Here is a 14478-nt window from a genome sequence, read left to right as displayed (position 1 = left end):
GTTGATGGGGTGGTGCTCATGATGTCACTGACCGAGTTAACAACCCTCTGGTTTTTTTCTTGTCCTGAACTTTGGCAGCTCCATACCAGACAATGATGCAACAAGACAGAATACTGTCAACAGTACACCTGTAGAAGTTTTCTGGAGTCTTCCATAACATACTGTATCTCCTCAAATTCCTCACAGTTTAGCTGCTGGTGAGCCTTCTTCATGATTTCCCCCCCTCTTCCCATCCCCCACTCCTCAATGTACTTCATATCACCTCTTCCTACTTTAGTCTTCAAGGGTTCTGACCCGAAATCTTGACGAACCATTTCTATCCAAGAATGCCGCCTAGCCAGAGGAATCCCTCCAGCTTATTGTTTTCCCTTCCTAAACCTTTCCATATATCTGTCCAAATGGCTTTGCAACTTTGTAATTATACTAACATCCAAGGCTCTCCCTGGCTCGTCATTTCAGATGGTAGGGTGAAGAGGGCCCTCTGAGTGAAAAAGCTGCCTCTCCAGTCCCTTTAAATCTCTCTCCTCTCACCTTAAAATTATGTCCTCTAGTTCTACAATGGTCTTCCTGACAAATAGTCCAGACCCATCTTCTTATTCCTGAATTAATTAGAAAGTGGCACAAGATTGCAATCTCGGAGCTCCCTAAATTCGTGTTGCGAGATCTCATTTTTTACCCTTCCTTGGACCCCTGTAGAGCAATCAATAATTACAAGCAGACATGAAGCTAATGATTAAAGCTTTAATGGAATTGTGTAGGATAAGAGAAGCAAAATAGAAAATGTAGGGATTAGGAAAGAGGGGATGTTGGAACTTTTGGGGTATATAATGGTGGATAAGTCTCTAGGTCCTGATGGCATTTTCTCTAGGGCCTTGAGGGAAGTCGGGAAGGAAATAATGGAAGTTCTGACTGATTTTTCAAAAGTTACTAGAGAGGGGTATGGTGGTGCAGGATTGGTGTGTCACAAATGTGGTTCCTCTGTTTAAAAATGGCTCCAGGTATAGGCCTAGCAATTATAGGCCTGTAAGTTTAATGTCAGTTGGTAGACTAATGGAAAGTATTCTTAGAGATAATATGTATAAGTACCTAAAGAGGCGGAGACTGATCAGGAACACTCAATGTGGGTTTGTGCGGGGAAGATCATGTTTGACAAATCTTGTTGAATTTTTTGAGGAGGTGACTTGGAAGGTTGATGAGGGTAGAGCAGTAGATGTTGTCTATATGGATTTCAGTAAGGCCTTCGTTAAGGTTCCACATGGAAGATTGGTAAGAAAGGTTCAGGAGTTTGGTATTAATGTTGAGATAGTTAGATGGGTTCAACAGTGGTTAGAAGGTAGATGCCAGAGAGTCAGGATGGAGGCCGATGACAAGCGGATGATGGAGTGGTAAATTGCGTTAGTAAATATGAGGAAGATACAAAAATAGGGGGAGTTGTGGATAGTGAAGATGGTTTTCAGAGACTGCAGAAGGATTTGGACTGCTTAGAAGAGTGGGCTGAAAGGTGGCAGATGGAGTTTAATACCGGTAAGTGTAAAGTGCTTCATTTTGGGAAGAACAATCGAAACAGAACAAATGCAGTGAAGGGGAAGGCATTGAGGAATGCAGAGGAGCAGAGAGATCTAGGAATAATGGTTCATCGTTCTTCGAAAGTGGAATCTCGTGGATAGAGTGGTGAAGGTGGCTTTTGGTATGTTGGCCTTAATAAATCAAAGCTTAGAATATAGGAGTTGGGAAGTGATGTTGAGACCATTCAAGGCACTGGTGAGGCCAAATTTGGAATACTGTGTGCAGTTATGGTCCCCACATTATAGGAAGGATATCAATAAGGTAGAGAGGGTGCAGAGAAGATTTACTAAAATGTTGCCTGGATTGCAGTACCTAGAATACAAAGAAAGATTGATTAGACTGGGTCTTTATTCATTGGAGTGTAGAAGGTCTGGGGGGGGGGGGGGGGCAATTTGATAGAGGTATTTAAAATTATGAGGGGGATAGATAGAGTAGATGTGAATAGGCTCTTCCCCTTGAGGGTAGGTGAGATTGAAACATGAGTTAAGGGTTAGGAGGCAAAAGTTTAGAAGTAACATGAGAGGGAACTTCTTCACTTTAGAGAGTGGTGGCCGAGTGAAATTACCTTTTGGAAGAGGTGGTTGAAGAAAGGTCAATTTTGTCATTTAAGGAAAAGTTGGATAGGTGCATGGATGTGAGGGGATTGGAGGGTTATGGGCAGAGTGCAGGTAAGTGGGACTAGAGATCACTTAAATCGGTACAAACTAGAGGGGGTAAGATGGCCTGTTTCCATACAGTAATTGTTATATGGTTGTGTGTGTTTACGTGCTGCTGGCCTGGATCTAAGGCTCGTATAGAGGGAGGAGGGCTATCAGCCTTTATTGGGGAATCTACGGGGAAGAGTTACAGGAACAGAGGCAGGCCAGCCCGTACAGTATTTTGAAGTCACACCTGCACTACCGTGATCCACTACATTCACCCCTCCTTTTTAGATAAAGTCCAGTGGAGTAAAGCAGGACAGTGTCCATTGTTACTGGTCGTGCAGTCTTTAATAGTTCATAGATTCCACTGGTCCAGTAGCTTGATCCGCTGTTACAATTGCAGTACAGGTTGTATCGTCAGCACTTTTTAAATTTACTGTAGGTGTGTTCCAGTCTCATGTTTTTTGTTGTCCGATGTAGGAATGGCATAGCCTTGTCTTGTCTAAATTGTTTTTGTGTAATCTCGTGATGTGTAGGTAGCATTATAGTTTTCAGGAATGTTATTTTGTTTATTACTGTGTGCTGTTTAACAGTCTGGTCTTAAATTACAATATTGTATCGTAAGTTCACGGCTTTAGTGGTGGCCAGGAAGTTCTGCAGGTTCGCGACATGTTCATCCTGTTTATAGCCGCAGCTGGTGACATTATACAAATATAGATATGTGGCTTTTAATTTGTTGTCATCTACCATGTGGTCCATCTCCTGTTGGAACACCGACACCCCATTTGTGAGGCTGAATGGGACCCGTGGGAAATGGTAGAGGCAGCTGTTGGCCTCGAACACTGTGTATGGACAGTCCTGCGGGCAGATCGGAATCTGGTGATGACCTGACTTGAGATCGATGGTGGAGAAGTCCTGGTACTGGGCTATCTCATTCACCATGTCTGCTAAGTGGGGGATGGGGGTAGGCATCCAATAAGGTAAACCAGTTGATGGTCTGGCTTTAATCATTGACCATCTGGTGCTTCTCCCCACTCTTAACCACCACCACTTGTGCTCTTCAGGGGCTGTTACTGAGCTCAATCATGCGCTCCACTAGCAGTCGCCCCATTTCGGCTTTTATAAACTCCCTATCCCCAGGGTTATATTGCCTACTTTTAGTGGTGACTGGTTTGCAGTCTGGGGTGAGGTTCTGGAACGGGGGGATGGAGGGACCCAGAGGGTGGCCAGATCGCAGGTCAGGTGCCCTGGATGGCATTCCTGCGTCTGATTGTCCACGTTCGGAGAGAAGGGCAGGGCCTCCAGGAATTGGTTATTTCTGACCGTGAGGGGAGGATGGGCCCGTAAAACTGCATCATCTGCTCTTAAGCTGGTACTGGAAATTGAGCCCCAGTGTTACTGGTGCGCAGAGGTGGAGCATCACGAGCAGCTTGAAGTTTTTAAACTTTGTGCCCCTCACGGTTAGGGTCATGGTGCAGCACCTGCAGATTTCTGTGGAGTTAGGTTTGGATGCTAGAGCCACCTTACTCTTTGCAGGAGACACTGCAAGGGAATAACATTGGACCGTTCCCAAGTGTATAAAACTTTCAGTGCTCCATGTGTTGAATAGGCAGCCCGGTTTACCTCTACGTCCATATGGAATACACCAGTTGGTGTGGCTATTCTGGTCCAGCACGATGGAGGCCAGTTAGCTCATTGTTGGACCTCCCGTGCTCCCCACTTGTTGGCTGCCGAGCTGCCTCCAGCGATCGAACCATCTGCACAAGTTCCTGTAGGGTATGATTGTCCTTCTCCAAGAGTCCCTCGTGGATGTGATTCAAACAGAAGCCAGCCACTAGCCCATCACAGATGAGTTCTTCTTGGTAGACTGCCACGGTCACACCTACAGAGTCATCCCATCTCCCTAACAAAAGTTGTCAACAACTTATCGGGGGCTGGCATCAGGTGAGCAGCTGGTAATGTACATGCATAGAGTTCACTGGAGCACTGTATTGCCGTCGTAGCAGGGCCATTGCATCCTCGTAGTTTTCACAGTCCCTTATTATTTGGTAAGTTTGGTGGCCCACCGATGAAAAGAGCAGATCGTTCTTGTCTACTTCTGCAAAGATCTCGTGGCATCTCATGTAGGCCTTTAAACAGTGCAGCCACATATCAAATTTGATGGAGGCTTCTGGATCCCTGGGGTAAGTCTCCAGCTTCTCCACTCAGATTGCCTTGTCGATGGCGAGTACTTCTGGATATTAAATTGTAGAACAATCAATAACTGCAAGCAGACACGAAGCTAGTGATTTAATATCCAGAAACATTGCTCGTGTCTCTACGTGCTGCTGCCCCAGACCCAAGACTGGTATGGAGGGAGAAGAATTGGCCTATCATCCTTTATTGGGGAATTTAAGGGGAGCAGTTACAGGAACAGAGACGGGCCAGCTTGTACAGTCTAATAAGGTCACACCTGCATTACTGTGTTTCACCACAACGCCAATGTGAGTTTCCCCTTTCTGCAACTCTTTTGTGATATCCTTAATCCTGGGACCAGTTTAGCAGTACACTATCCTTGATTCCCATTTACAACCACAGAAATGCCTATCCTGTCTCACTGTCTCCTGTTACTGATGCAGTGGATTCTATTCCACCCTGGACACCTCTCCTTCACCCTTTTGTTCAGCTGAACAATCCATGTGCTGTGATCTTGGTTCCAATTGGGTTCCTCAGAGATACCTTCACCCCTACCATTATCCTTTCCTGAGCTTGAAGGTCATCTATTCTCTGAATGCCTTATCGTAAGGTATGAGATGATCACCTCTAATAACACTGGACAATTTTTTCAAAAGTTTGCTTCTTGAAAATGGGGATTATGATACATTGGCTGTAACACATAGGAAGTTGAAGAAACATTAAATTAACTTTTATTGAATTTAACTTGTTTAATCTCATAATGAGGCTCTCAGGTTGACTGCATGTGTTGCACAACAAATGTGAGGAGCCCAGGGTTTGTCTTGGTCACCAATTTTACAACTGAAGTAGAGCTCATAGACTTTATTAATAATGCAGCCATGCTGTGTCTTTGAGCCTTAAGAGTATACTCGCCACACAATATAGGGAATTAAGGTATATGGGTAAAAGGCGTTGTCGCCGCCACCCTCCACATTGAATCACAGTTGTTGAAACATTGATGAGACAGTTCTGCTGTATTCAATCTACCTGAAGACCATAAATACTGTTCTCATGTTAACTCAATATGCTATTGTCTGAAGAACTTGTGCATCAACATACATTCAATCTATATTAATGTGATGCATAGCACCTGTATATGTAAGCTGCTTTTATAGCCTATCTTCATCTATTCTGACTAAACATGCCCAGGCCTAAGACAATATTTGCATAGCACCTGCACTGACCAAAACAGTTTGCTTTGTGGGCAATGTACTTGTAGACTTAAAATATGAGAGGAAATCACAAAAATCATAAAGAAAAGGTATGCAATAGGAAAATATTAAAGTAATTGTTGTGATCAGCTGCCCAAAATCCATAAAATACACCCAAAAGTGTTCAGGAACCAAAATCTTCGTTCAGTGTCCACATGGGTGCAGCTGGTGCTAAAGTTCACTTGGTGTTCAGGCTGGCCAGACCAGAGGTACATCCCTCAGATGTGGTTCTCAAAGGTGAAAGGTGAATCTTGGAATTGCTATGTGCTGCAAACCATACAGCACATGACATTAAGCTTTCTTCCCTTTAGGAAGAGCCCCTAAAAATGTAACTCGTATACTTTTATTCTGTTTGGAAAAAAAAAATTTTTAAAGAAGAAATACTCGCTTACCACGATCTGATGGGAAACTAAGGCCGCTCAGTTACAACTGAAGGCCTGCATTGAGAACCCATATGCTCAGCTCACCAAAACTCCTTTTTCACTCACTGAAGCCCTACACTTCTAACACTGCTGCATTCTGAGATTAGCTGTGAGAAAACCCTATTATATTATGTGCTAGTTTACACATACTGTATCTTCCTCTTCATTCTTCTCTAGTTTCTAAAATTTCCCCAGTTCTCTGGCATACCACTTATCTGCAGACCTTTCTTTCAATTTGACACCATCCTTGCCGTCCTAAGTTAACCATCCATCTTGTAGAGCTTTTCCTTCTATTGGAATATACATTTGTTGAATGCAAAATATCTGCTTAAATGCCTGTCATTGTTGATCCCTTTAAACAATTTTCCCAGTCTATCTTAGCTGACACTAACCTCATACCATTAAAATCTCCTTTAACTTTAGTACTACAGTTTAAGACTGGATTTTCTCACCAACAAACTGAATTTTAAATTCTACAATGAGGTCGGCACAACATCATGGGCTGAAAAAGGCCTGTACTGTTCAGTAATGATTCCTGTTCATTAATTTATCCTGTTTTGTGCAGATCTGGTTTGGGATCACTTCCTCAATGTATTGGCTCCAAGAAGTTTTAAAGGGAGATTGAAAGTTTGAAATTCTTCTTTCTTTGCTTGATAAGAATTTTGTTTTAACTTCTGCCAAAACCTTGAAACGAACCCGAGAGGCCCAGAACTCGGAGGTTGCACAGTGGGAGAAACCTTTTTATTTACATTTAATCTTTATCGATATCCTGTAATTTTATATTCTCTGAGTGGACAACAACCAGTTTTTATCTATCCTGTCTGCTCTCAGCAGCTATCTGATAGCACAAACATTTCGGGTCTCATGACTTCATTTTTTCCCCCACAGATGCATGTGGTATTGTATGTCTCTTGGATTTTCTGGATTCATTGCTGACCGTTCCTTTCAGAGTTTTCATTTGGTACTATTGTTGATTTAATGTAATAGCACATTGATTATGAGGCAGGTTATCTCAGTCATATTTAAAGTCTGATAGTTAACTGTTTGACAATTGCACTGATTGCATGTTCTAACCTAGAGTCTGAATTAAAGTGCTAAATGGTTAGTTTGGGGTTCTGGGCTACCACTATATGAAACAGCTCATTTTCTTGTGGTTTTGAGGCTTCTGTTCTTTGGTAGTTTTATGAACTTGCGTTTCACTTATTTTTCTGCTTCTTAGTCTCTGACGTTTTAATTGGACATGGTGCCGCCATCAGAGCTGACTGGTAAATCATTCTAACAATTGTTTATCAATAGCCTTGGTTAAAGGGGTTCTGTGCTCTAAAGGACCTGAATGAGAAATGCATAGAGAGAGAGAGAGTATTGTGTTTGAAATCCACTAAAATCTAACTGTGACCATTTTTTTTAGGGTTACACTGGCTGTAACTGGCATTAGCTTGTTGGTGATTGGAACAACCATTGTGGGATATTTACCAAATGGATGGTAAGAATGCTGTTTTTCCTGTTTCTGACACGGTTTTGTAGATCTGTTCATTTCCTACTTTCCAACAAGATTCAGCGATGTTATTTTGTTGCTATTTCCTTGAGGAATTTTATTTTGGAAATAATTTTTATGATGACTAGCTCAGTGAGCTTTGAGGTCGTCCCAGAAAAAGACAACATTGGTCCTCAGTGAGGTCCCAAAATGGGCCTGGCAGATTTCGATTGGGTAAAATTGGACCTGGAAGAAGTAGTCTAGGAGCAGAGAGGAAAAATAACACCTAATAATTGGAAGTTGTTTAAAAGTAAGATAGTAAATATTAATATGGGTAGGTTTGTTCAAGCTATTGAGAAGGTTTAAACAAGCTAGTTGGGGAGGGGGGAGGGATGGGGAGGGAGGAGGGATGGGGGTGGGGGGGAACCAGTGTTAGTTTGGATGATGAAGAGGTAAATACAATGTGTAGTGTGACTGTGAGGATGAAGCATAAATTCAGTCAGTTAAATGGGTTGAACTGAGTTTACTTTCATGCAAGGTGTATGAAGAATTAAGGGTGATGAACTTTGAGCATGGATCATATAATTATGATATGGCCATTAGAGACTTGGAAGGTATAAGGAACAGGATTAGCTAATGCAGGGTCTGAGATTCAGCTGTTCTGATAGGGATGGAGGTAAAAGAGGAGGGAGTGACATTGCAAAGTAGGGTTAGCTGCAGAAAGGGAGTTCATTGTGGAGGGATCGTCTACTGAGTCATTGTGGGTGGAAGACAGAAACAGGTAGGGAGGGATCACTCTATCGGGAGTATCTTATCGGCCCCAAAATGGCCATCAGAGCACGATAAAGTTGGAAAATTTTGGAACAGTGCAAAAATAACAGGGTTGTTGTTCTAGTAGACTTCAGCTTCCCTAATATTGACTGGCACCTCCTTAAGGCAAAAGGTTCAGATGGGCAGAATTTGTCAGGTGTGTCTAGAAATATTTTTGGCACAGTATGTGGACTAGCCACCTGGATGGGAGGACATACTGGAATTATTGGGAATTGAACTTGGTCAAGTGACAGAACTTGTTCCCTGGCCTTTAGCATAGCTATGAACAAGGCTTAAAAGAAAATGTCTGATGAGGTCCCATGGAGAGGAGACACAGCCCTCCTCCTCAGGGTACTTCTTCCCAGTCCAACTACCAATGGCTCCATACAGGCTTTAAATGGCAGCACCTGTGTTCAGTAGCAGCCTCGAAGGATTGCAGACTCCAGGGAAGCACATGTCTGATGCAGGGCACCAAAAAACAGGGAGACCATCCACCATTTGAGAAGGAGAAGCAGAGGAGATGACTCTATAGGATGATGACCTTATGGCAGACTAAAGGCAATTCGTGTAATATTATACCTGTTTTATTACAAGACAATAAAGGAAGGATAGGAATAGACAATGTGGGAAAGTGTTTAATTGTGGAAGGGCAAATTATGAAGGGATAAGGCAGTAATTTGGGAAAGTAAATTGGGAACAGATGTTCTTGGGTAAATGTTCAACAGAAATGTGGAGGATGTTTAGGAAACATTTGTGTGACACTCTGGATAGATTTGTCTTGCTGAGACAGGAGAAAGAAGGCGCCATAGTTGACAAGTGAGGTGGGAGAGCTAGCCAGGCGGAAGAAGGAAGTGTATATTAGGTTCAGGAAGGATTCATGAAGATTATATGGAATTTGGGAAGTAACTTAAAAAAGGGCTTGTGAGAACTCGAAGGAGACATGAAATGACCTTGACAAGTAAGATTAAGAAAATTCAAAAGGCATTCTACATGTACATGAAAAACAGAATGATGACAAAAGTGAGGGTAGATCAATTAGGGATAAAGGGGGAACATGACCTGGGGCAGAGTCGGGGAGGTTCAAAATTAATACTTTGCTTCAGTACTCATCTGAGAGAAGGACCTAGGTGCATGTGAGGTCAATTTGGAATAGGCAAGTAAACTGAAGCATGTTGAAGTTAAGAGGGTACTGCCTGCATTGTGAGGCAAGGTTAACAGAGCTTGGATTTTCTCTTTGGAGCAAAGAAGGATGAGAGGTTGCTTTATCAAGGTCTACAAGATTATGAGAGACATAGATAGGGTGCACGGTCAGCACATTTTACCACAGTGTTTGTTTCAGGCATGGCTTCTGAGCTCTGTCCCATGTCATGCTCCTCGTGTGCCATGTGGGAACTCGGGAGACTGACCATATTCCTGTGGATTACGTGTGCAGAAAGTGTGTCCAGCTGCAGCTCCTGATAGACCACGTGGTGGCACTTGAGATGTGCGTGGACTTCGGAGCATCTGGAATGCAGAGAATGTAATGGATAGCACATTTAGTGAACTGGTCGTACCGCAGCTTAAGAGAGTAGAGAAAGATAGGGACTGGGTGACCAACAGCAAGAACAGTAACAGGAAGGTAGTGCAGGAGTCTCCTGCAGTCATCACCCTCCAAAATAGATATTCCACTTTGGATATTTTTGAGGGAGAAGGCCCATCAGGCGAAGACAGCAGTAGCCAGATCATGGCACCGTGACTGGCTCTACTGTGCAAGAGGGAAGGAAAAAGAGTGGTAGAGCAGTAGTTATAGGGGATTCTATAATAAGGAGAACAGACAGAAGCTTCTGTGGTCACAAAGGGGACTCCTGAAGGGTGTGTGGCCTCCCAGGTGCAAGGATCAGGGATGTCTTGGAGCAGCTTCAGGGCATTCTGAAAGGGGAGGGTGAACGGCCAACTGTTATGGCCATATTGGTGCCAAGATTATTACTGGTGCCACGAGCTAGTCAGAGTAGAAGTAGCAGAATAGTTAGATTGAATATGTGGCTTGAACAGTGGTGCAGGAGAGAGGGTTTCAGTTCCTTTGAGGCATTGGAACTGGTTCTGGAGCAGATGGGACGAGTACACACCGGAAAGTCTACATCTGGGCAGAGCCAGGATCAATGTCAGAGGGAGATTGTTTGCTAGTGGTGTTGGGGAAGGTTTAAACTAATGGGGCAGGGGAATGGGAATCTACAAAGAAAGAACAAGGAAGGTGCTACAGAGACCAAAGCTAGTTAGGAAAGAGTAAAAGAAAAAGAGGGCAGAAAAGTCAAAAGCAAATGATGCAGGGGTCACTAGATTCTAAAAGGACAATGAGCATAAAGACATTTTATCTGAATGCCTGTAGTATTAGAAACAAGGTTAGTGAACTTGAGGTGCAAATCAATCCCCAGGCTATGATTTAGTGGTCATCACAGAAACATGGTTGCAAAATGGGCATGATTGGGAATTAAACTTGCAAGGGTATCAGGCAGTAGGAAAAGATAGATGGGATGGTAAAGGTGGTGGTTGGCACTCTAATCAAGGATGAGGTCAGGGCAATAGTGAGAGACGATATAATATCTAAGTAACAGAATGTTGAGTCCATTGGGGTAGAGATTAAGCATAGTAAAGGGGAAAAAAATCACTGGTGAGAGTGGTCTATTGCCCACCTAATAACAATAGCACAGTGGCACAGGCAATTAACTGAGAGAAAGCTGAGGCATGTAAGAACAGAACGGCAGTTTTCATGGGGGACTTTAACTTCCACATAGATTAGGAAAATCAGTTGGTCGAGGGACTTTGGAGATTGACTTCATAGAATGAATCAAGCTTTCTTGAGCACCATGTTAAGGAGCCAACAAGGGAGAATGCTATTTTAGATTTAGTATTGTACAATGAGATAGGTAAAATTAACGATCAAGTAGTTAGAGATTCTCTTGGAAAAAGCGATCATTTAAATTTCTGCTACAGATGGAGGATGCAATAGTTAGATCTAAAACTAGTATATTATGATTGAACAGAATGAGGGAGAAATTGGTCAGTGTGAACTGGGAGCACAGGCTAGTTGGCAGAATAATGGAGGACTTTCAAAGATTTTTTACAGTGTTCAACAAAAATACCTGCTTTTAGAAATAAGGACAGTAAGAGAGGGAAGAGTCAGCCTTGGTTAACTATGGAAAAAAGGAAAGTATAAAATTAAAAGCTCGTATACAAAGTAGCCAAGAGTAGTGGGAAACTGAAGGATTGGGAAACCTTTTAAAAGGCAACAAAGGGCAACTAAACAGGAATTGAGGAACGGGAAGAAGGATTATGAAGATAAGTTCACACAAAATATAAAAAGTTAGCAAAAAAAATATAAAACGGAAGAGGGTGGCTAGAGTCAACATAGGTCCCTTGGAAGATGAGAAAAGGAGATTGATTATATTGAGAAATGAGGAAATGGGTGAGGCATTGAACAGATATTTTGTGTCAGTCTTCACAGTGTAAGACACATCCAGCATGCCAAAGAGTGGTGATAGGGATGTGAAGGGAGGTAAGAGCTTTGATAAAATAATTGTTACAGAGGAGATAGTGATGAGCAAACTTATGGGTCTGAAAGTGGACAAATCCCCTAGTCCTGATGGGATGCATCCAGAGTACTGAGGGAAATGGTAGGAGTTATAGTCGATGCATTGGGAGTCATTTACCAGAATTCTCTGGATTCTGGGTAGGTCCGGGCAGATTAGAAGACAGCAAATGTCATGCCACTTTTTAAAAAGGGATGGATTTAGGCAGAAGACTGGTAACTACTGGCCAGTTAGCTTAACGTCTGTAGTCGGAAAATGCTTGAAGCTGTCATTAAGGATGAAATAGCGAGACATTTAGATTGAAGGGGTTCTATCAGGCAGGCGCAGCATGGGTTCAGAAACGGCACGTCTTGTTTGACAAACTGCTGGAGTTTTCTGAGGATATAATGAGTGTGGTAGATAGAGGGGAACAGTTTGATGTTGTATATTTGGATTTTCAGAAGGTGTTTGACAAGGTGCCACACGAGACTTATCAATAAGATACAGATGGATGGAGTCAGGGGAAGTATATTGGCATGGATTGGTTAACTGACAGAAGGCGGAGAGTCTGGGTAAATGGTTGTTTTTGTAAATGGGAGGCAGTGAGTGGTAAGTGGGGTCTGCAGGGGTCTGTGCTGGGCCCGCAGCTGTTCACCATTTACACTGATGATTTGGAAGAGGGGACAGAGTGTAGTGTAGCCAAGTTTGTGGATGATACTAAATGGAGTGGAAAAGCAAATTGTACAGAGGATGTGGAAAGGTTGTTAAGTTAGGTGAGCGCGCAAAGGTCTGGCAGCTGAAATGCAATGTTAGTAAATGCAAGGTCATCCACTTTGGCAGGAAAAATAGAAGAGCAGATTGTTATTTAAATAGTGAAAAACTGCAGCATGCTGTAGTGCATAAGGACTTGGGACGGCTTGTGGATGAATCGCAAAAAGTTGGGTTGCAGGTACAACAGATTATTAAGAAGGCAAATGGAATGTTGGCCTTCATCGCTAGAGGAATTTAATTCAAGAGCAGGTCATGCCGCAACTATACATGGTACTGGTGAGGCCGCACCTGGAGAACTGTATGTAGTTATGGTCGCCATACTTGAGGAAGGATATATTGGTCTTGGAGGAGGTTCACCAGTTGATCCCGGAGATGAGAGGTTGACCTACAAGGAGAGACTCACTTGTCTGGGATTATACTCACTTGAATTCGGAAGAATGAGAAGAGATATTATAGAAACATAAAATTGTGAAAGGGATAGATAAGATAGAGGCAGGAAAATTGTTTTCACTGGTAGGTGAGACCAGAACTAGGGGACACAGCCTCAAGATTCAGGGGAGTAGATTTAAGATGGAGATGAGGAAAGACTATTTTTCCCCAGAGAGTAGTGAATCTGTTGAATTCTCTGCCCAGGGAAGCAGTTGAAGCAACTTCACTTAGGGAACTAACTAAAGGATATTGAAGCTTGATGAGAGAAATGAAGGAAGCATCCAGAACCATAGGACACTACAGCACAGAAACGGGCTCCTTCGGCCTTCTCTGCCGAACCTTTTTCTTTTTGCTTAGTCCCATTGACCTGCACCCAGTCCCTAGCCTTTCATAGCTCTCCCATCCATGTACCTGTCCAAATTCTTAAATGTTAAAATTGAGCCCACATTCACCATCTCAGCCGGCAGCTTGTTCCACACTCCTACCACTCTCAATGTGAAGGAGTTCCCCCTAAACTTTTCCCCTTTCACTCTTAACCCATGTCATCTGGTTTGTATCTCACTTACCCTCAGTGGAAAAAGCCTATCTACATTTACTCTATCTATCCCCCCTTCATAATTTTAAATACTGCTATCAAATCTCCCCTCACTCTTCTTCACTCCAGGGAATAAAGTTCTAACCTGTTTAACCTTTCTCTGTAACTTCTCCTGAAGTCCAGGCAACATCCTAGTAAATCTTCTATCTTTCTTGTAGTTAGGTGATCATGTCTGCACACAATACTCCAAATTTGACCTCAGCAATGTCTTGTACAACTTTACCATAACATCCCAGCTCTTATACTCAATACTTTGATTTATGAAGGCACCCATAACTCCTCTTTTTAAAAAAAAAAATTAAGACTTTCACCCTATGAAAAAGTGGCTGACTGTCTACCTTATCTATGCCTCTCAGAATCTTGCAGACCTCTTTTAAGACACCTTTCATCCAAGGAGAAAAGCCCTAGCTATGCCATTCATGTCTCATAAGACATATTTTCCAATCCAGGAAACATCTGGATAAATCTATGCACCCTCTCCATTGCTTCCCTGTCCTTCCTGTAATGAGGTGACGAGAATTGAACACAATATTCAAAGTGTGGTCTCACCAGAGATTTATAGAGCTGCAACATGGCCTTGACTCTCGAACTCAATCCCCTGACTAATGATGCCTAGCATCCCCTAGGCCTTCTTAACTATACTATCAACCTGTGTGGCACCCTTGAGAGATGTATGGTTTTCATGGTCTTTCATACAAAAAGCTGATCCAGAAGATTAAGGTGCAAGGCATCATGGTGTTTTGGTAAACTGAATCCAAAATTGGCCTGGTGATGAGGGTGCTCTTCTGACTGTGTCTATA

The 14478-nt window shown here is 42.8% G+C and overlaps 1 protein-coding gene across 1 annotated transcript in view; it reads left to right on the top strand.

Moving 5' to 3' along the window:
- gpat4 (glycerol-3-phosphate acyltransferase 4) overlaps positions 1-14478 on the top strand; it is a 70374-nt gene that overhangs the window by 20089 nt on the left and 35807 nt on the right. The window contains exon 4 of the mRNA XM_069917785.1: positions 7463-7537. Coding sequence (XP_069773886.1) covers positions 7463-7537 — 75 coding nt within the window. The remainder of the gene's footprint in view (positions 1-7462; positions 7538-14478) is intronic.

This window comes from Narcine bancroftii, chromosome 2 (assembly GCF_036971445.1).
Source record: "Narcine bancroftii isolate sNarBan1 chromosome 2, sNarBan1.hap1, whole genome shotgun sequence".
NCBI lineage: Eukaryota > Metazoa > Chordata > Chondrichthyes > Torpediniformes > Narcinidae > Narcine > Narcine bancroftii.
Note: the sequence above shows the minus strand (reverse complement) of the source record. Positions and strands in the feature narration are given on the sequence as shown.